The sequence below is a fragment of the Theropithecus gelada genome, chromosome 14 (genome assembly GCF_003255815.1).
Source record: "Theropithecus gelada isolate Dixy chromosome 14, Tgel_1.0, whole genome shotgun sequence".
NCBI lineage: Eukaryota > Metazoa > Chordata > Mammalia > Primates > Cercopithecidae > Theropithecus > Theropithecus gelada.
Genome location: NC_037682.1, coordinates 48,635,931 through 48,658,865, shown reverse-complemented (window position 1 = coordinate 48,658,865; position 22,935 = coordinate 48,635,931). Strand labels below are relative to the sequence as shown.

General features: G+C 47.1%; 1 protein-coding gene across 2 annotated transcripts in view; it reads right to left on the bottom strand.

The window, feature by feature from the left end:
* The window catches only part of PLEKHA7 (pleckstrin homology domain containing A7), a 233,189-nt gene that overhangs the window by 23,469 nt on the left and 186,785 nt on the right, over nucleotides 1-22,935 (bottom strand). For both annotated transcript variants that reach the window (XM_025356218.1, XM_025356219.1), the window contains exons 11-17: nucleotides 14,049-14,571; nucleotides 13,421-13,507; nucleotides 10,351-10,404; nucleotides 2,187-2,255; nucleotides 1,932-2,012; nucleotides 774-923; nucleotides 61-162 (exon numbers count right to left, since the gene is read on the bottom strand). In XM_025356218.1, coding sequence (XP_025212003.1) covers nucleotides 61-162; nucleotides 774-923; nucleotides 1,932-2,012; nucleotides 2,187-2,255; nucleotides 10,351-10,404; nucleotides 13,421-13,507; nucleotides 14,049-14,571 — 1,066 coding nt within the window. The remainder of the gene's footprint in view (nucleotides 1-60; nucleotides 163-773; nucleotides 924-1,931; nucleotides 2,013-2,186; nucleotides 2,256-10,350; nucleotides 10,405-13,420; nucleotides 13,508-14,048; nucleotides 14,572-22,935) is intronic.

Here is a 22,935-nt window from a genome sequence, read left to right as displayed (position 1 = left end):
AAAGCTCTTGGAAAAACAAAAAAACAAGAGCTCAGAAGGGATGGACAGGTATCAGATCACCTGGAAAAAAAAGGCTCTTCTGTGTTGCTCCTGCAGGGTCTGCTTCAGCTGTTCCACATCATTCTCCAGCTTCAGGTATTCGTTCCAAGCATTTTCCATCTCCTGTTGGCCAAGAAAATGCTTCCAGTTCTCAGTTATCCCCTGCCCCGTTGGAAGGCCTCATGAACACCTGTACTCCTGACCATGCAGACCCAGCCAGGGGAAGAGGGAAGGAGACCGAGACTGGGCAGGCCTCAGGCAGGCCTGGTGGGAGAGAGGGAGGAGCAGGAAAGAGCGTGGCATCCTCTCATTTGTGCTCTGACCCTGGCCACCTGCACTGTTCCCTCTTCCACCCTCAGGATGCTTTGATTCTCAGTCCTGGCCTGTACCACAACAGACTGAAAAGTGAAAAAGCAGAGATTCTGACAACTTGGAATTAACTGCACACAGATCAGGGGAACAGTCTGCAGGCAGCTCTGAGAATCTGGCCCACTGGGTGTCACTGGCCTTCAAAAGTCACTGTGGTAAGCAGCCTAAGGCACACATGCAGGCAGACATGTCACCCCCAGCAGACAAGGTCATCTACTGTCAGGCGGCAGTTCTGCTACTGGAGAAGCTCTGCTATTTCAGGACTCTTGCCTCTGGACACCAACTCAACTACATCTGGGAGGTGAGAAAAGCAGCCCCTCGCTCAGCTCATCCTGAGAGAGACAGGTGTGCCACCCTCTACGCACAGTGGACTCTCTGGAGAGCTCAGCTCGGATATGGACGAGGTCCTCCTGCAGCAACTTCTGCTGGTAGGCAATCTTCTCCAAGTGCTGGGGCTGGTCTCGGTACTGTTCCATCTGTCTGTGCAACACCTCCAGCACAGATTCTAGCTGGTCCTGTACCAGGAAGGGCCAAAAAGCAGCAGGATAGGAGGATAGTCCCCAGAGGCCTCCCCATACCACACGAGGAACCAAAACTACTAGACCTAACCAAGGCTGAAGGGACCAGCGCTGAGATATGGGCCCACAGTTGGGGCTCTGATGCCATCTCTGACTCTGTCTAGGGGGTAGGCTGGGGAAAGTACCTAACAGCTCTGTGCCTCAATTTCATCATCTATAAACTAGGAATACAGCTGTCTAAACTCCTTATGGGATAAACTAAGAGGATAAATCAAAGAATTTAAAAAAAAAATCCTCTCTAGCCTCCTAGGGAAAAGAGTATATTATCAACCTTCAGTATCACAAATTTAAAATGCAAAAGGAAAATATTACTTTAAGAATAGAAAAGGCCAACGTTGGTGGCCCCGGCCCATTCCTGCACTCCCATCCAGACTTGCTGCCTCCACAGCCCAGATCCTAGGAGACAAGGAGCTTTAGGAAGCAAAGGCATCTGCCCTGTAATGACTGCAGCCACTTCCTCCAAAGGAACCCTGCTTCCTGGGGGTTCAGGGACCAGGGGTCATCACATATAAGCCTTTTTTTTTTTTTTTATTTTCCTGAGACGAAGTCTTCCTCTGTCACCTAGGCTGGAATACAGTGGCGCGATCTCGGCTCACTGCAACCTCTGCCTCCCGGGTTCAAGCAATTCTGCCTCAGCCTTCTGAGTAGCTGGGATTACAGACGCCCACCACCACGCCCAGCTAATTTTTGTAATTTTAGTAGAGACAGGGTTTCACCATGTTTGTCAGGCTGGTCTCGAACTCCTAACCTCGTGATCCACTTGCCTTGGCCTTCCAAAGTGCTGAGATTACAGACATAAGCCGCCGCACCCAGTGCATTTTTTTTTTTTTTAATAAGCTAACATTTGCTGTTCAGTACTAACATGAGGGTCCAGTCTATGTCTCAAGAAAGACGGGACAAAAAGCCCCTCTGCCCATTCCAAGATTATTCAAAACTGACACATACTTTGTTCTCTTTAAGGGCTCGTATCTTGTCTTCCAAGTCCTGGAGGATCCTGTCCTGTTCGCAGAAGATGCTCAGTTTGACCTAAAAGCAAGAACAGGTAGAAAGGGCCTGGAGTGATGAGAAAAAGACATGACCTTGGGATTGCGATCAGACAGCCTTTGGCTACAGAATCATGCAAGCCCTGCCTGAAGCTGTTCACCCTGGGTCGGCGTCAGGAGGCAGATGAGGGGTCAGCGTGTCACGCTGTTCACTCACGTCAATGTCGCTCTCAGCGATCTTCACAGGCTTCAGACTTCGATCCTTGAGAAGGTCCCGGCCTGTCATCTGGGAGGCGAACAATTTAAAAGAGATTTAACCATGGTGTTTGAGATCAGAACTTGGGAAAGAAAATTCATCCTACAATGGATGGTGTGGAAGTCCTTGGCAGTGGCAAGTAGGTCATAGCATGAGAGGGGCAAAAACTTGGGCTATACTATGCCTATTTCATTTTAGGAAAAAACAAAACCTTTTCATGATTCTAGTAATGCTGGTAAGTCCTTTGAGTTAAAGAAAATGTAGACATTCAAGTTACAGGATCATCAATTTTAAAAGTATATATTTGCCTAAAATGAATGTCAAAAATTAGCATGAATCTTGGGAGATTTGCCACCGATCAGACAGAAGTGTGCTACTGAACCTGGGAACAAACACGAGTTACGAAGCCCATTACTCCCTGCCCAGGGTGGTGAGATGGGCAGACCCAGAGGAACAAACAAATCCCTTGACTGTTGTCAAGCCTTAGCTTAAGGAAGTCTCTGAGCAGCCCACTTCCCCATGGGTAAGGCCAGCCTTCCTCACCCTTTACCATTTGGGAAGAAGACCTGGCCAAGGTAAAAAGGAACCTGGCTAGTTCCCAGCAGGGGTTTTTAATTGTTCCCTGCATAACTGAGGCTAGGCTGTACTTGTATAAGTTACAAGAAAGGAAACCATAAAGCAATACACAAAAGTCACCCAAACTTGTGGGCCAATGGGATTTTACATTTCCCATCCCTCACTTGACTCAAGGTAGGCAATATGCCGCCTGTCTCTCACTGACTCCTGAGACTCTAAATCTAACTTATCCCATTTTTCCATTTCCCCCAATTTCTTTCTTGCCAAAAGTCATGCAGGGGTTGAGGGGAGTGACTTTCACACATGTACCTTCCCATGGCCAAGACAAGGCCAGGGAGAACCAAGTCTATTGCGCCTGATGTAGGGGAAGCCAGATCTCTATTTTGCAGATCTGACCAGGGAAATGGAGGGTGGAGCTAACAGTGGCAGAGATAGGCGCTGTGTGTGCACTATGCAGAGAGGTCCCAGTGTGGACAGATAGCTGCTGGAGAGAGGGGTATAGATTTCTCCCCATTCTATCTGTAAGGTCCAGGAAGTTTCAGTGTGAATTGGGGGTGGAAATAAATTGGCAAACATTCCACTCAGTGCTCAAGCCCTTCATGTGCCCAACTGTCCTATGCTACCTCTCCCTGCAAACTGTCATGAGCAAATCCAAAGGTCAAGGGAGAGGACCTCTCCCTGCCTTGGGGTGAGGACTGATTCTGGGCTACACGCCTGCCCCACCCATTCCCATGATCCCTTTGGTCACACAGAAGAGGGCGGAACCATTGTTTTATGTATCTTGGTAAAGTCAGCCCTGAACAGAAGACCTGGCACAAACTCAGCAAACGCTTATTGAATTGCATGTAGGTCAAAGGGAAACACATGTAGGTCACTGTTGTTGAGTTCCTGAAAAAAATAGAACTCCAGCCAAATTCTGCTCTTCAGACTGTCAGATTATGTGTACATACTTGTATATACACAGTTGCAGAACACAAGACTGCAACGATCCACAAACAAACAGACTGTGCTGTCTCCTGCAATGGGAGGGCGGTGCAGGGGGTGGGCATGAAATTAATCCTGGTGAATCACAAACAGCTGAACTTCTCAGGCAGCATGTGGGTTTTAAACTCAGGGGAACCCAGGAGAAAAAGCAGGTGAAAGCAGTGAGGTCTTCACTCTATGTCATCGTCCTTTCATCAAAGCCAAGGACAAGGAGGTTGTCTATTCTCCAAAGGGACTGACCTTTGGGGCTCATTTCCTAGGTAGAAATAATTTTCAAATGGAGATACACTCTGAGGATTCTTCCCCCCTAGCAAAACTCTTCCTCTTATTTCACTGAAGCTTTTTACAGAGAATGTCTTTTTGATACTTAAATAACAAGGCAGAAAATCTAATTGAGCAATGCCTCATTTATCCAGCACCATCAGGAAAAGAACGAGATATTTTATATAAAAACGGCATTTTGAGGAGCTGAATCTTCTAAATTATACTTTTTGATGGAAAGTTTTCTAAAAGTACGCCCTTTGCTGCCTTAGTGGAATACTGAATATACATTCAACCTTTTCTTTCTCCCTCTCAGGATATTAGTACTACCTCTTTTTCCAAGAAGTAGATTTCTCTTGTCCCTTTTTAAAGTGCTGCTTATCTGGCCGGGCACGGTGGCTCAAGCCTGTAATCCCAGCACTGTGGGAGTCCAAGGCGGGAGAATCATGAGGTCCGGAGTTCAAGACCAGTCTGGCCAACATGGTGAAACCCCATCTCTACTAAAAATACAAAAATTAACCAGGTGCAGTGCCACGCGCCTGTAGTCCCAGCTACTTGGGAGGTTGAGGCAGGAGAATCTCTTGAACCCGGGAAGCAGAGGTTGTGGTGAGCTGAGGTTGTGCCACCGCACTCCAGCCTGGGTGACAGAGCAAAACTCCGTGTCAAAAAAAAAAAAAAGTGCTGCTTACTAGATGTTGTGGGTTAGGAATTCAAAGGACTATAAGCTCAACTGAGACGAGGTACTTACATCTCTTCTCTCCCTTTAACTGGGGGTGGTGCTCTTCAGGGTGCTCTTTCCATACGTTGCATCTGCTGCTACTACAGCACCCAGCACATTAGAGTACAAAGTTCTGTTTGCTCATTTGTTTCTTCTCACCAGAGTAACCTAATTAGGGGTGACTGTGGAGATGGATGCCTTTCCTCTGTATCCTCAAAGCCCAGCCAGGGCCTAGCATATTGAGGAAATTCGGGCAATGTTTGCTCAGTGAGTTCATGAATGTGTCAAAGTAATGTGAGCTGGCTCTGTCTCCTATGGACGGAAGGTCACAGGCTTTAGAGCATGGGCTTAATGAGAGCTGTTTCTACAGCTCAGAGGACCGTTAAGCTTCTGAATGTAGCTCTGCTCCAGAGAGCCGAGGCTACTAAGAAATATTATATCCACGTGTACTGTATTACATCTAATTTTCCTTTTAAAAGTGTGTTTGTTGCAGCCATGTCCAAATACACTTAAAACATCAACTCTGGGTCCCCCCAGCATCTCTGTCATCAGAAAAAGTAAAAGTCTGTGGGTGCTCATCCATTTGAAAGAGTCTCTCCATCAGACGGGAATCTTCTGGGAAAGGCCACCCAGGCATCTTCCCTCCCCTCCACCACATCCCAACCCACTTTCTCAGGGCTCAGGATGGTTGGACACAACACCTGCTTCCTGATCTGCATCCTCCCCTGGAATGCTGTAAGAGCTGGTCACATTGCAGTCCCTACTTCTGCATCAATCAAAGAGGGTATGGGCAGGGGGTAGCATTTTATTCTAGTCCAGCTCCAGGCTGTTATCCAAATGCCAACTCCCTGCCCCCAAAAGGTGCCACCTTAATCTCAGGGCCACTGTGGAATCTGAGGATACCCTGGCTCTTGGAAGATGACCAATAACTGCTGTTCCCTCCCAAGAAACTCATGCTTAACTCTGTCTGGGTGAGCCCTCGCCGTGGAGGCAGACACATGATGATGGAAACACAACACAAGCTGGTGGCAAGCCAGGCAAGCTCCCCCACCCTTGGCAGCACAAAACATGGAGTCACAGAAAACCACAGATGAGAGGCTCAGCCTGGTGCATCAGTCAAAATGCTGAAGAGAGCTTCAGTTGAAAGAAAATAAAGCAAAATGACTTGCGGGAAGCCTGGGGCGGTCAGGAGAGCAACTGGTTAAGCAAGTGATGAAGTCGGCACCGAGCCAGAAGCAATGGAATGACCCCGCTTGGAGACACGGATCAGATCATCTTACGCTTCTCCTGGGCCGACAGCCCCGTGCTGACTTCTTCAGCACTTTGTAAAGCACGTTGATCAAAGGTTCATTATTTTTAATCTGTTCCAAACAAAAAGGCAAATACAACAAAACGTAACAGGTGAGACATCAAATGACACTTGAAGCAGCCAGAATTTGGGGAACTGGCAAAGGGACAACTTTAAGGATGCTGTGTGCTGTGCAATTCAAACAACCAGGTCTGAATCTTGGTGATGCTACTTCCATGGGACCGTGGATGCTACTTGCATGGGCCACGGGACCTTCCCAGACTGCAGCTCTCTCCTTTTTATAAAATGTTATATGCTGTCTGAAGGGACCTTTGCACAGGCTGGTTTATGTGGGAGTGCCGATTTCAGTGTTCATTTCCTTCCTGGTTCTGCTGGAGAAGGCAAGGAGGAACATCATAGAAGGGAACTTGTTTCTTCTTTTGTCCTCCCTCATCACATTCTGTAAGATACTAGTTTAGAGTCGTGCCATGCATTCATCTCACCCCCACCCAACCTTAAGTTCCACCAGAACTGTGATGCATCTACATGATTATGTCTTACCCATGGTCCCAAATGCTTACAGCTCCTTTTTGGGAACACTGTCCTCATTATCTAGAACAGCAGGAATCAATGGGGGAGCTTTAAAAAATACCGATGCCTGAGTTCCACCCCAAGAGATTCCGATATAATTGGTCTGGGATGGGGCCTGGGCATTGGGATTCTTAAACACTCTCCTGGGTGATTCTAATGTGCAGCCAGGATTAAGAATCACTGCCCTAAAACAGGGGTTCTCAAACTTAAGCGTGCATCAGAATCAGCTGGAGGGCAAATACACAGATTTTCTGGGCCCCATCCCTGGAGGTTCTTGTGGTGCAGATCTGGGGTGGGACCCAAGATTCTACATTTTTAATGAATTCCCAGATATTGTTGACACTTTTGGTCTGAGGATCCCATGTTGAGAGCCACTACTTCAAAACAGTGTTTCTCGATACTGGATGTGCATTAGAAACACCTAAGGAGTTTTTTCGTTTTAATTAAAGAGTAATACCTGAATATTACCAATTAAATCACAGTCCCTCAGGGGTAGGACCCAGACATTTATATTCATTTTAAAAACTCCCCAACAGTTCTCATTCATAGCCAGGGTTAGTAATTTCTTCTCCAGAACAATAGACCTCAAACCCTAGTGTGCACAAGAATCACCCCAGAGCTTGATAAAAATGCAGAATTCTGGGCAGCAGAGTGTCCAATTCGAGAGAACCCTCCAGGTCTGTGTTTTTATCAAGCCCCCAGGTGATTTTGAAGTATATGGCATCCCTAATCACAACTTTAAAAACTGTCCCAGAAGCTGATTTTGGAAACAGACCCTGAACAGAGAAGTCCTGATCTCAAGTTCAAACAGTCATGAAGAGTCCAGAGTCCAATAGCCCTGGAGCCACTGATGGTACATCCCTCACCAAAGACAAAAGCCTTTTTGGGGCTGACTGCAACCTTTTCTATCTACAAAGGCTTCACATGAGTGGCAGCAGGTACCCTCATCTTCCTGGCTGTGCTTCACAGAAGCATAAAGACAACTTAAATTGTCAACAACAGTGAACCCCACACCCCACCCCTCTGACTCAGCTAGGGTATAGGGTTCTGAAGAGCAAAACTTCAATGCCAGGAATACAATTCAACAAACACGACTTTAGGGTAGGCAAAGCGTGTGATGCATGGAAGAAAGAAGGCAGGTATGAGGTCAGTTGCTGGGTTCAAGTCCCAGCAGTGTAACTGCAGAAGTTACTTCTCTGACACCTAGGTTCCTGGTTACAGAAAAGGGATAATAATTCATATTGCTCTGATCGTGTGCAGCTCTTAGGTAGTAAAATACAGCAAGGATGCAACTTGCCTCTCTCTATCCCATCAAATATATTTCTTGGCATAACAATCCAAGCTCAGCTCCATAAAAACCTAAGGCCTTTGGGTACACAGTGGTAGAGCAGCATTTTAAGAGAGGATGTGGGGCAAGGTGATAAAGGGCTCTAGGGTGAGAGCTGCACCCAAATACTGATACCCACTAACTGCTGTGTAGGCTTGGGAAACTCATTAGCTTTTCAGAGTTACAGTTCATTAAAAGATGATACCACCACTTCCCTTACAGGGCCAATTTGGAAGTAAAATAACTTAATAGAAGTAAAATGCAGTGACTGACACACATTATAACCCCCTATTGTTATTAAGCTTCTGTTGGAGTCGACACGCAGGGACTCCTAGCTCTGCCATGCCATTCTGTGGCTCAGTTTCTCCCTCTGTAATCCCACATAGCTCAAATTCTATGATCCTGAAATAAAACAAACCTGAGGCCAAGCATCACTCCAGGACCAACTGTGAGTTTCCACTGTCACATACAAACAGGAACCAGAAGGCAGCTATTTCCTACTGCTCCTGCTCAGGCACATTTAGTTCTCTCTGACCCTGTGCACTAAACACTCTGGTATATCTGTGTTTTATACTCACCTGTGGTGCTGGCATGCTAGGCCTCTCCCATAGGCCCAGGTGCACTATGGATGCGCTACAGGTATGTCTGAGTGGACCGCTGGGCCCTGGGTCAGGGGTGACAAGAAATGGGCAGGCAGCTGCTGACTGGCTGTCAGGGAGGCTGAGGAACGGGGATGTGGTGCTGCGCAGGGAAGGTGGAGGCCGGGGGCTGGTGGATCTCTCTCCATAGGCATGGTGGGAACAACCCTGCCTATCCCCACAGGCTGCAGGAGGACGGGCTAGGCTGCCACATTTGGTCCACACAGCTATGCTTGAGCACTGTGAATCCTGAGGAATTACTACCATACTTAGAGCAGTCCCTAAAGCTCTGTGTGACCTGACTGTCATATGAGTTAGAAAACCTCCTGGCCTTGAGAGAAAGCTCCTTGTTCTCCTCACATGCTAAAGCCAGGTCTTTTTGCTCATGGCACCCACCTTCTTTCCTAAAGCCTAGGATAGAGTCAAAAGCCTGCATGACCTAGCGCCACCTCCCTCTGCTGCCCTGGCCACAACCACTGTGCCCTGGCTCTCCTTGGCTCTCACTGTTCCTTCCCTTTAAATCTCAACCAACCCCAGCCCCCCTGGCTCTTCAAGGCTTCAAACACATGCCACCTCCTCCCAGAAGCCTCTCCAGTGTTGTAACCCACAGAGATTCTCACCATCTCAGCTCTGAGAACCAGGCCAAACAGATCTTTGCCTAGTCATTGTAGAGGAGTCTGTTATTTGAGGATAATTTCTTTCACCAACCCAAGACTATCTGGAAGTATCTCAAGACCAGACAGACTCAATTTTTCTTCTGCATCTCCCCATGTCATCTGCATACACAGCAAGTGTTCAACAGACACAGAATTGCACTGACTGATTTCTGATCAAAGGCCCTGATCTCCTTTCATTATGGGGAGACCCCCTTTCCGTCTTCTTCCTTCAGACCTGACGTTCATACGCCTGCTTCTATGAGGCTGGATGAAGATCCCCGAATTAAAAATATCCCAAGCCAGGTACACTGGAGACTGTAGGGAGGCATGCCGCCCCTCGTGGCAGTCACCTGAGTGTCCCATGGCCCCTCACCCACCTTTTCAGACCCACAGCTAACTAAAGGTCACATTCCTCCAGTCTATTTCACGGCTTAGGCGTAAGAAGTGCTTTCACAGTGGGAGCTTTCAGAGAACTGTGGGAAGGGAACAATAGGGCTCTCTTCCAGGCAGAATGCCTTTTGCCTTCTCTACAGGAGTTTTCTCGGCTCTCTCTGTGCTGAGAAAGCTAATTTAGAGCCTGAAGCCTTATCACCTACAGGGAGGGGCCCAGCCTTCTTCTCCTAAACTGAGATGGGAGACTACTGGTGAGCCTCAAAGCCATGCGATTCCATGTGGACCCTGCTTCCCTAGCAACAGAACCAACGAACCCACCATACCACTTGTGGCTGAAAACCCACATTAGTGAACCAAACATACACCCCTGCCCCCACTGGAGACTCTGAAGAAGCAACTGGTTGCTTTTGGAGGGACCTTTTGGTTCTGACCAAAAGAAGGAAGAGATCAAGGTCTCGCGCCTTCATTCTGTAAGCCAGGGACCTCACACCAAAATTCACAAGAAACTGAAAAAAGGCACAGTATGAGTCTGTAAGAAATAAAATTCTTCTGATTCAAGATGGGAGACATCTTGATTTAGAATTCAGATTGGATAAGACCTGTCTGGCCTTTGGCTTTGGGCTTGGCTCCAGTGAGGTGGCACTCTTGGAAAGGTGAGTATGCGAGGAAGGCAGGAACCCTGATATCACTCACCTTTAGATCCAGGTACTCCAGGTCTTTCTTCAGCTGGAGGTAGGTGTCATCAGCCTTCAAATGAAGCAGAGAGGGAAAAACACAGTTACGAACACCAAGAGTTTCCATACCTGGAGGTTTCCCATGTGCATTATTTGTATGGTGCAGTTTTCGGAACAAGGAACCACAGCAGACCAACACATCAGGGGCCACAGAGGAAGCACAAACGTCTTGGTGCAGCTGAGAGCCCTCTTTCAGCAAGGCGGACCTTGCAGGTCACTGTGGGGAAAGTCAGCTTGTCCCCCACTGGCTCGGGGAAGTTTGGCAGGGAGGATCCTACCCCAGGGCTAGGGCAGCTGAGGCAGTGTTGTGCTCCCAAGATAGACCTGGGAGGTCCACCCGGAGAAGCACATGCCACACCTGATCTACAGCACATCAGTCATCATTGCTCCAAATCCATCTGTCAAACCTTTGGTCTGGATCACTTCACATGCATGAAGATGAAGCTCATTGGTGTGGGCAGATGCCAAGAAGAGGCAGGGAGATGGCCTGGGTGACCCAGGAGGTCCCAATATGACCTTGGTTTCCAGAATAACCACGAGCAACTGATGGAAATTTCCTGCAAGTTTGGTTATTTTTGCTCAGCATGGAGCCAGTGTAGCCACATCAGGAGCTACTTGAGACAGGTGCAAGGTCAGACCCATCTGTTTGTGGCATCTCTGACAATCTATCAAGTTCTTCAATATAATTACCAGAAACAGTGAAAATAAGAAAAAGACTCTTTGATTTCCTAAAACTTATGCTTTCCCGTGTAGCAGATCACAGAAGCTAACCGTGAGGCAGAGGAGCTGTGAAAGCTCAAGAAAAATAATCCAGGCACCATCTTCTCAGCAGACTAAGAGGGTCCCAGCCAAGCAAGCCAGAGCTGGGGCAGGTGGCCTTTGCTTACAGCTCTGAGGTAAGACAGTCACACAGAAAAACCACACGAAGAGTTGAGGCAGTGCTCTTAAGCATGGGAATGCCTGGGGGACAACTGTCAGGAACACTAGTGGCTTGCAAGGTCTTGTGTCCCTAAACTAATCCCTTACCCATCCATTCTTCCCAAACAGCTCAGTCCCTACACACTTGCTACAGGAGTGAGACAGAGCAGAAGGTTATTCAAGATCACTTAGATTCACAACCGATGATAGTTTTTGCACTGACATTCATTTTTCTGAATACATTTCCTAAATCTCTCATAACTCACTAAAACAGAACAAGGAAGGAAGGTAACAATCCTGTCACCCTCCTCATCTGTCCCCTGCCTACCTCTGTACAGCCTGGAGGACCAGCCTCATTGGCTGAACCTATTCCTGCCTGAGGACAACCCCAGGGAGGAATCCTTTTCTTTAATCTTTCTGCTCAAGATACCCGGGAGGGCAGCCCCCTAGCCAGTTCTTGAGAAGTTTGCTTGCAAAGCCCAATGTTTTTGCAACAGTTTAGAACATTGTGTCATGCAGGTCTTGGATTTTGGCTGCAGCCTGCATGCTTCTAGCTGAGGGATCCTGAGCAAGTCACTTCCCCTTCTGCTTCTGGTTCCACTTGCCTTGTGTGTGGTCCTGACTCCTCTCCTACCTAACCTCTTCCAGCTTACTGTGAGGCTTAGCAGGATATGAGATGAGAAGATGCTCTGTGAGGCAGCAGGGCACCGTCCAGATAAGAGAGGGCACCCTGCATCTCCCTCCAGGCTGACGCATACGTGCCTTTCCACATCCCAAGGAGTGGCCACAGGGGCAACAAAGCTGTCAGCCAGCATAGACCTTTGAACGTCACCACACATCAGCCCGGCAGTCACTACTTACAGCCAGAGAAGCGACAGTTTAGGACCCCTACACCACATGCAGCCCCCCTCCCCAGTGCCAGCAGGGTAGGCTCGGCCTCCACCACCACAGAGTATCTGGCAATAGCATCCAGAAGCAAACAGGCAGCGAACAAGGGAGAGGCAGACAGCAGAGACAGACCAGAGCATGGGCACGAGCGAACACGAGCCAGCATGTCACTCCCTGCCCCCGGCCCTGAGAGAAGCCCACCAGTGCTGACCTGGCAGGTGGGAAAGGTCAGCTGGTGTTGCAGTAACTGGCCGATGGCGAAATTTCGCACACTGGCTAACTTGGCCTGGTGCCGCCTTAACCGGGTGAGAAGCAATGAGAGCTCCTCCAGCTGCAGGTGTGTAGACACAGCACAAGGAAGTTAGCACCACAGGAGCATGCTGCTAGAATTACGCTCTTCACCCTGGTGTCAGTGCCAGGACAGCACTGATGTGACACCATTAAGCAATTACTGCGTTAATTCTGTCATCAGGACAAATAAAAGCACTGGCAGTAAAAGGGCTTCAGGAAGTTGTTTTTTCAGGAAAGCAACAACCAACAGTGCAACCTCTCCCAGACCCAAGCTTTTTTTTCTTCTTCTGCTTTGAGACAGTCTTGCTCTGTCACTCAGGCTGGAGTGCAGCAGCGTGAGCATGATTTTGGCTCACTGCAAACTCCACCTCCTGAGTTCTCGTATCTCAGCCTTCCGAATACCTGGGATCACAGGAGTATACCAACACACCCAGCTAATTTTTGTATTTTTAGTAGAGACGGGGTTTCGCCATGTTTGCTAGGCTGGTCTTGAACTCCTGGCCTCAAGTGATCCACCCACCTCGGTCTCCCAAAGTGCTAGGATTGCAGGTATGAACCACCATGCCTGGTCTCAGACTCAAGCTTTGAAGATAGAGTTAACTAATTAATTAATCAAAGATCAGGGAAGAGAGGAGAGGCACTACCTGCGGAAAAAGGTGAGTAGCTGGAAAACATTTATGGCAAAATTCAGCTTGAAAGAGGAGATAAGCCTAACATTCCCCTACATTCCCCCACAAGCTCTTCCCCTTCATTGGGGACCCAGTGACAGCCAGGTGACCCTAAGCAAGTCATTTGACTTCTCTGAGTCTCAGTTTCCTCATCTCTAAAATGGGAGTTGATAGCTGCCCTCTGGACTGCATTGTACTGACTCAGAGGAAGGAAAACGTTGATGAGATAGGGCGTTGCAGGCTGTGTCTTGTCATTCACCTTACCGATTTTCCATGTAAACTGGGAGCACTGACGGTGTGGGTCATGTAACCCATGGAGGGCATGGAGCGTCGGTCCACGTGAGACGAGTTCTGCAAGTGGGAAGACAAGAAGTCACACTGGAGCCCAAACCTCTGCCACCCACTCCCAGGGCAGCCCGCCCCATGCCACGTGGGTCCCCTCTGAGCCCCAGACTCCTCATCTATGAAATGAGCACACGTATCTTACTCTTACGGTTAGAACACTAAACGGTGAAAGCCCTTGGAAAGTGAAAACTTAAGCTGGGTTGTTATAAATAGTTTAACTGACTGGACACATGTCTTTTCCTGCCTTTCAAGCTGCAAGGAAGCTGACTTGTAGTTGTGTGACCCCCTGCAAGTTACTTTGTCTCTCCGTGCCTCAGAGTTCTCATCTTTGAAATGGGCATAAACATAGCACCTACCTCACAGGGTTGTGGTGAGAATTTAAAGCGAAGCCTTTGGGAACTGTGCCTGGCATCTATTATTAAAATGTACTGCCTAAGTATTAGCTATCATTATTATCCCAAATTACTCAAATTTGTGTTCAAACCAGGCAAGGCTCCTGGCACCCTCACGCTGACCCAGCAGCCTGGCAGAGCTTCCCGAGCCTCACCTTGACAGCGTGGCCCCGTGCCTTCCTTGGAGAATCCCCCAGTGAGATGTCCACACTCCTCCTCTGGTCCGGTGGCTTCACTGTGACTCGCTCTGCTGGCGTGTGTGGCCGCCGGGGTGGGAAGACCCTTGGGGGTCCCGGGGGAGGGATGTCCGAGGGAGATGGAGGCACAGAGATGGAGCGGGGCACCTCTAGCATGCTCCTGCTCCGGCCCTGGTCGGTGAACTCTGGGGAGCCGAGGCAGATAGGTGCCGTGGGGCTGCCGTGCCGGAACTGCTGGCGCTGCTGCCACTCGTAGAGCTGCCACACGGTGCCATCCCGGTGCGCCCGGCGCTCTTCACTCGACATCTTCAGGTGGCTGGCTCGGTCCTGCGCGTACTTGTAGTCACTTGGCAGGTTTCGGGGAGGTGGCGAGGAGCCCCCCGAGGGGTGTCGGGTGCTCCTGGGAAGAGTCTGGTAGTTTTCTGGGAAGGACAGGGATTGGCCAGGACCCTGGCGAGGAAGCGTCTGGTCCAAGGGAAGACTGAGAAGAAAGGGTAAGAACACGTCAGGCCACCAAGTGAGGGTTCTGCCAGGATTTGGGGAATATACCTAAGTAAACCCACAAAGCTGGGCACGTGGGAGAGTCTGTGAGAATCCCAAAAGAATGATCAAGGCTGACATCCAGGACTTCAGTCACTTCCCCTTTTTGCAGACAACTCCAAAACCATTTTTCTCTGTCAACTTCCTCTGCCAGGACAACTTGGCTACCCCATGCCCATCAATTGGAGTGCAATGTGATTAAACCTGGCTTTTCCTTGTCTCTCCACTGCCAGCAGTCAGCTCTTTCCACGGTTGTGCATATTTATAGAAATTCACAATTCTCCAGGTTACCAAGATTTTCTCTCTGCTTGGTATCCTTAGCACCAAGTTCTGGAGGTTCATAAAGGAAGTAGCTGGCATCAGTTTTCTTTTTCCTGGACTATTCTAGACCAGATACTGATTAATTATCTCCCTCCAGATAACTTTGAGATGCTCCTAACTGGTTTCTACTTTGTCCACAGTCAAGTGCTCTGATCAAATCAGTTCCCTATTTCAAAAATGTCCATGGCTCCTTGTCACTTGTGAAATAAAGTCTAAACTCCTCAGCCTGGTACTCACAGCTCGCTAGCAGCTGACCTCAACCCACCTTGCAGGCCTGCTGTTTTCTCACTGCTCTTCCTATCAGGGCCACGCCAAATGCCTAGGGCCCAAAACTGAAGGAAGTACTCCATCTCAGGGTCACCCCTGCACGTGCTGGTGCCTGACAGTCAGCCCCACCCTAGTCCTGGCCCAGCCTCCTCCACACCTGAGCAATATCTTGCAGTGGAAAAAGGAAAGGTAGGAGTCTAACCTGGGTTTGAAGCCAAGCTTTACACTTGCTGGCTTTGTGACCCTAGGCAGCTTACCTGACTCTGAACTTCCATTTCCTTACTTGTAACATGAGGACAGTATTACCTGCCTCATAAGGCTCTTCTGAGGAATCAATGAGACAGGTTAGGAAATGCAATCTCCATGTCTGATACACAGAAGGTCCTTCACTAACGTGTGTACCCTTCCTGTCCCTCCTTACTCTTATAACACTGTTCTTCCCTCCCCCTACCTGGATGGTCTCCCCTTGCTCTATTTACCCAAGTCTTACTCATTCTCCAGGATGCTGGCCCATGCCTTCCCCACGTGGACCTTCTGCAGTGCCACAGCCCTCAGTGATCCAGCTCTGTTTGACCTAGTTATCACACTGCCTGTAACTTTTCCAAGGTCCTATATTGATGTGATCTTTTCATACTTGCAAGACATGTTTTCCCAGGCCAAGGTGAAAATTCTTGAAAGACAGGAACTGTGTTTCAGACCATGGTGTTGTCCACAGTCTAAGAAAGTCCTATGCATAATTAGCCCTTCAATAAACACTCCAGCACACAAAGCTGGATATGATTTCAAAAATTACCACCAACTAGGCATCTTATTTTCTTTCTTTTTTGAGACAGATTCTTGCTCAAGCCCAGGCTGGAGTGCAGTGGTGCAATCTCTGCTCACTGCAACCTCCACCTCCCGGATTTAAGGGATTCTCCTGCCTCAGCCTCCTGAGTAGCTGGGACTACAGGTGTGCACCACCATGCCTGGCTAATTTTTGTATTTTTAGTGGAAGCAGGGTTTCACCATGTTGGCCAGGCTGGTCTTGAACTCCTGACCTCAAGAGATCTGCCTGCCTCAGCCTACCAAAGTGCTGGGATTACAGGCATGAGCTACCGTGCCCAGCCTCCACTTTATTTTCTGAGAAGGAAAAAAAATTAAGCAAGGGACGAAGTATGGAATTTTACTAAGCCTGAGAGGCAGCATGATGTTGTAAAAAGAAAACAAGTTTTATAGTCAGACAGGCTTGAGGTCAATTCTGACTCCGCCTTCACCTATCAATTTTATCTAACATTTATTTGGTGCTGACATTGTGCCAGACATTGTTCCAAGCCAACACTACTCAAAGTGTGGCCTGTGTGCCACCAGCATCAGCACCACCTGGGGACTTGTTAAAAATGCAGGTTAATGAAATAAGCCAGGCATGGAAAGACAAATACTGTGTATGACCTCACTTATATGTGGGATCTAAAAAGGTCAAACTCATAGAACAGAGTAGAGAGGTGGTTACCAGAGGTTTGGGAGGGATAAGAGAGATGGAAGAGGAGCTGTTGGTCGAAGGGTGCAAAGTTTCAGTTAGGAGGAATAAGTTCTGGTGACCTACAGCACAGGCATAGTGACAATGGTTAATAATAATGTATATTTCAAAATTACTAAAAGTAGATTTTAAATGTTCTTATCACCAAAAAGAATAAGCAGATAAGGTGATGAATATGTCAATTGGTTTGATGTAATCATTTCACAATGTATACATATATTAAAACACCACATCTATCCCATACATATAATTATTATTTGTCAATTAAAAATAAGATATATTTTTTAAATGCTTGTTATCAGCCCCACCTCAGACCTACCTAATCAGGGGATGGCGCCCAGGCATCAGTGTCTTAACAAGCCCTCCAGGAGATTCTAGTGCTCTGTAAAGTTTGAGAAACTGTTCTAATTGTTTTAAAACTCAACTCATTTAATCACTTTAGCTATATGACTTCAGGCAAGTATCATCCAAGCCCTCTAAGTCTCACTTTCCTTATTACAAAATGGGGATAGTAAGAACCACTTTGAAAATTGCTGTGAGGATTTGACATAGTTGTCATTCAAATAAAGCTATCTTTGCCATTGCAGGAGATAACTTTAAGATCTTGTCAACCTACTTGTCGCGCCTGCCAAGTGAGTCAGCCTGTCACTAGGTGGCAGGGTTTGCTATTGATTTCCCAAAGTTAGACCCGAATGTGCCTCTGAGACGGGGCAGTGCCTGAATCCTCAAAACAGAGGTGGTAGCGGTGGCGGAAACCAGGCTGGAGGCTTCCTCTGGGGAGTTCGGGACTTGACTAACCATTGTTCATTCTGTCAGAAGCAAAATGCAAACTATGCAAAGCATTTCAGAGCTGTGCTCCCACCCAAACGCCCTTCCCGGCTGGCTCTGCAGCTCACTCCCTTGCCTGCCTACAGTGCCTGGAAGGTCAGAGTCCACCCTCACCTCTCCACTGCCCCGCTAGCAGCACCCCAAATCCCCGAGCTCATCCTCTAAGCTGTACCCTCCATTTACACATAGTCTGCCATTTCGGAGCGACCCCAAGGTACCGGTACAATGGTGAGCCCTGGCTCCAGGGGCCAAAACAAGGTAACTGACTATGGAGGAGGAACACAGGAGGAGGTGGTACTGTGGTTGAGGTATAGACCCCATGGGAGCAAGTGGGAGCTTCCAGAGTAGCTCTGCCCCTAACAGCAGATCCATTTGCTGGCCCCCCCAACCTCCGGTCTTACCCAAAAACTGGGCTCAAGGTCTCCTCACACCATGCTCTGTAGCCACAGGGCCTCCCTGTCACTGAACAGGCACTAAACAAGATATTCTGATACAGCCACTACAGAAATGGTCATGTGGAAATGCAGTATCATTTTTTACGACCAATTATTATACTTTACTCAGCAGATGTTCTTCAACCTAACTTCCAATCACACAGGACTCCCACTTTCTACTCTGTTCTATACTGTAGTGTTTGAATCTCCTGATCCTAACTCTATTCCCTACCCCAACCTTTCTATTTTACAAGTATGCATTACGTTAAACACTGGGAGGTCAGGGTGGGAAAATGAAAGCCTAAAATTTCAAAACAAGCTCTTAAAATACAGTAAGATTCTAGGAGTATGTCAGTCTGTCTCCCACAAACCATATTCTAAAAAAGTTTAATGATGTGAAATATGTATCTCCCATTAGAAATAATTCCCTGTTGGTTTAAAGCCAAAAATACGGGATCATATTGCAGTTCAAATAACCCTCCTCCCAATGTCTTAATGTGCTCAGTCTAATGAGATTAGCAGTCTTGATGATATGCAAAACAGAGATATCTATCTCATATATTTTCAAATGGAAAATGGAGGAGGTTCCTTTATTCAGCAGCCAGATCTATTTATGACTTACTGTAAGAGACTACAAATATATCTTTAAGAAAAAAAATACCTCGGACTATAAGAGGCAGGCCTTTTAAAATACAAGAGAATGATCAGAGACGGAGACACTTTGCTCACTTAAAGACTGACAGCATTTTCTGTTCTATCTTCTGTCTTCAGTTCTTCAGTTTTATTCACTTTCTAGCCCATTGAGATCTGCTTCCCCTACTAGAATGAAATTCCTCTCACTGTGTGCTCAGTGACCTCCAAAGCCAATGAGCTGTTCTCCTCTACAGACCTGATGTCTCTCTGCCCCTTAGATAAGAATGGCTCAAATCCCCATCTTGCATCCCAGGGAAAGTCCTGTGCCCTCCCCTCCCACCTCTTACTTCCCTGTAAACTTCTCATTCTTTAGGTCTCTGATGCACACCCCACTCCCAGCTCTCAAATTCAGGCCATTATGTGTAGTACAATAACATGGTTTACAGGCTACTGGAGCGGTTATGTAGAGACATTTCATAACTGACAACTTATCACTGCATATCAGTCACCCAGCTTTTGACAGTTTTTTCTGTGCCCCTGCCACGAAGGATTTCTCACTGGCCATGCCGTCTTACTGATTTCAACGCCTCCTTTTACTCTGTCTCCTGAGCTAACTTTGACACTGTAGCTCTATTAAGGATGGCAATTCAGGTTTGCCCATCTAAGCCCCTCAAGCAGCTCAGTGGAAAAAGGGTTTCTGCTACCGAGCAAAAGACCCGCCACGTTCTGGACTTTCCTTCAGGGGTGCTCAGCCTCCTTGAAAGGTACTACGTCTCAAGTATCTGCTTTTGGTAGCAAAAAAAAAAAAAAAAAAAAAAAAAAAAGGAAAGGCGGCACCACAGCCAGGTGGAAGTCCTTACCTGCAGCACCATGCACTGCTGCCTGGCCTCCTTCCAACTGAAACTCTCCCCCACAGAACCTCCAGTTTTCCTCCTCCATCTTCTCCTCATCTCCTTCAAGTGACTTAGTTTTTGCCTGACCCTTAGGCTGGGGGTCCTCAGTGTTCTGTTGTTGGCCCTCTGCGACTGTGCTCTCTCAGTTGAGGATTCTTAGTCCCGGCTGCCCATTAGATCACTGTGGGAGGAGGGACGGGGGAAAATGTGCTTCCTAAAAACCTTATGTCCAGGCTGCAACCCAGACCAATGGAGTCAGATTTCTGCTCAGGGGACTAAGGCCTCACCAAATGTTGAAACTCTCTAGGTGATTCCAATGTGCAGCCTAGCAACAGTTTCTTGACTGTGGACATGCACTAGAATCACCTAGGGAGTTGTATGTATGTATTATTTATTTATTATTTATTTTTTGGAGACAGGTTTTTGCTCTATCACCCAGGCTGGAGTGCAGTGGTACAGTCATAACTCATTGCAGCCTTGAACTCATGGGCTCAAGTGATCATCCCGCCTTAGCCTCCCAAGAAGCTGGGACCACAGGTGCATCCCACCACATCTAGGTAACTTAAAAAATAAAAAAAATTTTTTTTGGTAGAGATGGTGTCTTGCTATGTTGCCCAGGTTGGTTTCAAACTTCTGGACTCAAGCGATCCTACCACCTCAGCCTCCCAAAGTGCTGGGATTATAGGCATCAACCAGCACACCTGGCCAACCTAAGGAGCTTTGAAAACATACTGATGGCTTGACCTCACCCCAGACCAACTATATCAAAATCTCTGGGGTTGGGCCTCAAATGATCAAACCATGCAGATAGGATTAAGAAACATGGCTCTAAGCATTCCACCCTGGTTAATCTCAACTACTGCCAGGGCATTAGTTACCATCTCTAAGGCAATGACTCTAGAATCCCTCTACAGCCTGTACCCACATTCCCTATAGCCTCCTGGTCATTTCTACCTGGACGCTCCAAAAGGACCACATTCCTCATCAAGCTCATGTCTCTTACCTATGCTTATATCTGCTGCACAGCACCATATCTACCTATTAACCAAGCCAAACCTGAATGCTAACTCCACTCCACCCATGTCCAGAACTCTAACTCCCTACTTACATGTCCAAAATGGAAATCCTGATTTCCCCCAACTTGTTCCTTCCTTATCCTTCCCCATCTCAGTAACCACCCAGTTGCTCAAGTCAAAATTCTCTAGATCTGTTTATTGTAGCATTATTCACAATAGCCAAGATTTGGAAGCAACCTAAGTGTCCATCAGCAGATGAATGGATAAGCAAAATGTGGTACTTATACTCAATGGAGTACTGTTCAGCCATAAAAAAGAATGAAATCCTGTCATTTGCAACAACATAGATGGAACTCGGGGACATTATGTTAAGTGAAATAAGCCAGGCACAGAAAGACAAACTTTGCATGTTCTCACTCATTTGTGGGAGCTAAAAATTAAAACAATTGAACTCATGGAGATAGAGAGTAGAATGATGGTTACCAGAGGCTGGGAAGGGTAGTGGGCAGGGGGGAGTAGGGATGCTTAATGGGTACAAAAATATAGTTAGATAGAATCAGTAAGAGCTAGTATTTGATAGCATAACAGGATGATTATAGTCAACAACAATTTATTGTACATTTAAAAATAACTAAAAAGGGGTCAGGTGCAGTGGGTCATGCCTATAATCTCAGCACTTTGGGAGGCCAAGATGGGAGGATTGCTTGAAGCCAGAAGTTCCAATCCAGCCTGGTCAATGTAGCAAGATTACATCTTTATTTTAATTTAAAAAATAAAAAATAACTAAAAGGGTACAATTGAAATGTTTATAACACAAAGAAATGATAAATGCCCGAGGTGATGGACACCCCAGTTACCCTGTTTTGATTATTACATATTGCATGCCTGTATCAAAAGATCTCATATACCCATAAATACATGTACCTACTATGTATCCACAAAAATTAAACGAAGTTTTCAAAATTCTAGACATCATCCTTGTTGTTTCCCTCATCCTGCATTCGAATTCACTTATAACCTTTGCGGTTTCAACCTCCAAAATGTATCTCAAATTGGTTTATTCATCCTATTTCCATTGTCACCCTCATGGACTACTGCAATAGCCTCCTTCCTAGGCTCTTACCTTCTTCGTGAAATATTCATCAGATCACATCACTTACCTTCTTAAAACCTTCCAGTGGTTCCCTATTGCTTTTTCAAATAAAATTCAAATGCCTTACTTTGGAGAATGAGGACCTACATTACATTACCCCTGCCAACTTTCCAACCTCGCTCAGCGGTAAGGTCATCTTACAACCACCTACCAGGGTGCTACTTAGGCCAGCACCAAGAAGAGCAGCTTCCCTTCCCTGTGTCCTCAGACAGTAGCTTTCTGTTTTATTAATAAGATACAAAATGTGAACAAACAGAATTGACACCTGGTCATTCCCAGTCGGGAATGGGAAGGTGTCTTAGCTACAGCACAACAGGCCTTCTCTTCTAGTCTGCTCCACAACAATGTCTATCAGTTACTTAGGAAGGCTCCATTGTGATTTTTCCACCATCCACTCTCACAACTGCCCAGCTGGACCAGATTAAAGAGGCTACAGCAACCTACATATGAACAACACACCCACATACTTGAAAACAGGACTAGGCTATTCCCCTAGGAGCACTGACCACCTCCAGAATCCACAGGTAGAAAGCTTGGGCCTGGCCAACAGGGAGAAGGAAGTGTGACCTTTCAGAGCATGTTATCAGGCCTGTGGCAGACTTGGTCTGGATGCTGGCACATCCACTGCAATCCCTGGGGAGCTCTCTGAATGCACATTGGCTTTGCTATCTCCTCTCTTGTCAGTGATTTGTTTAGAAGCCTGAATATGGTGAGCGAAATCTGTCACGTCTTTCATAATGAAGACAAAGCACAGTGGCTTCTGGGGACAACAGGGAAGCTAGTGACCCTGAATTCTTCACATTCAGAAATGTGTCCTAATTAATCTGAAATTATAATAAAATACAGACAGTGCTTGGCAAATAGCAAGATATGCATGCCTTCTAAATAATTAAAATCTTCTTGAAGGAATGTATCTGATAAAGCCCAACGTCAACAGTGCCTACACACTTCTGTATGTGCCTGGAATTAAAAATGAATCTCTATTTACTCTAGTTTCTATAAACATTTCTTGGATGTAGAGAAGTAGCAGCAAAAGAGGAGAAGATTGGTTATCATTTACATGCTGAATGTCTCAAGGCATTCTCTGAGGAGTAGAAAAGACTCTGGTGTAATCGCGTGGGGGCCTTGGAGGCTCACAGACCCAGGACTGAACTCTGGCCTTACCACCTGTGTGCTGTGGGCAGGTTCCTTGACTTCTCCAAGCCTCAGTTTCTGTCAAGGAATATCACCCTTTCTTGCAGGGT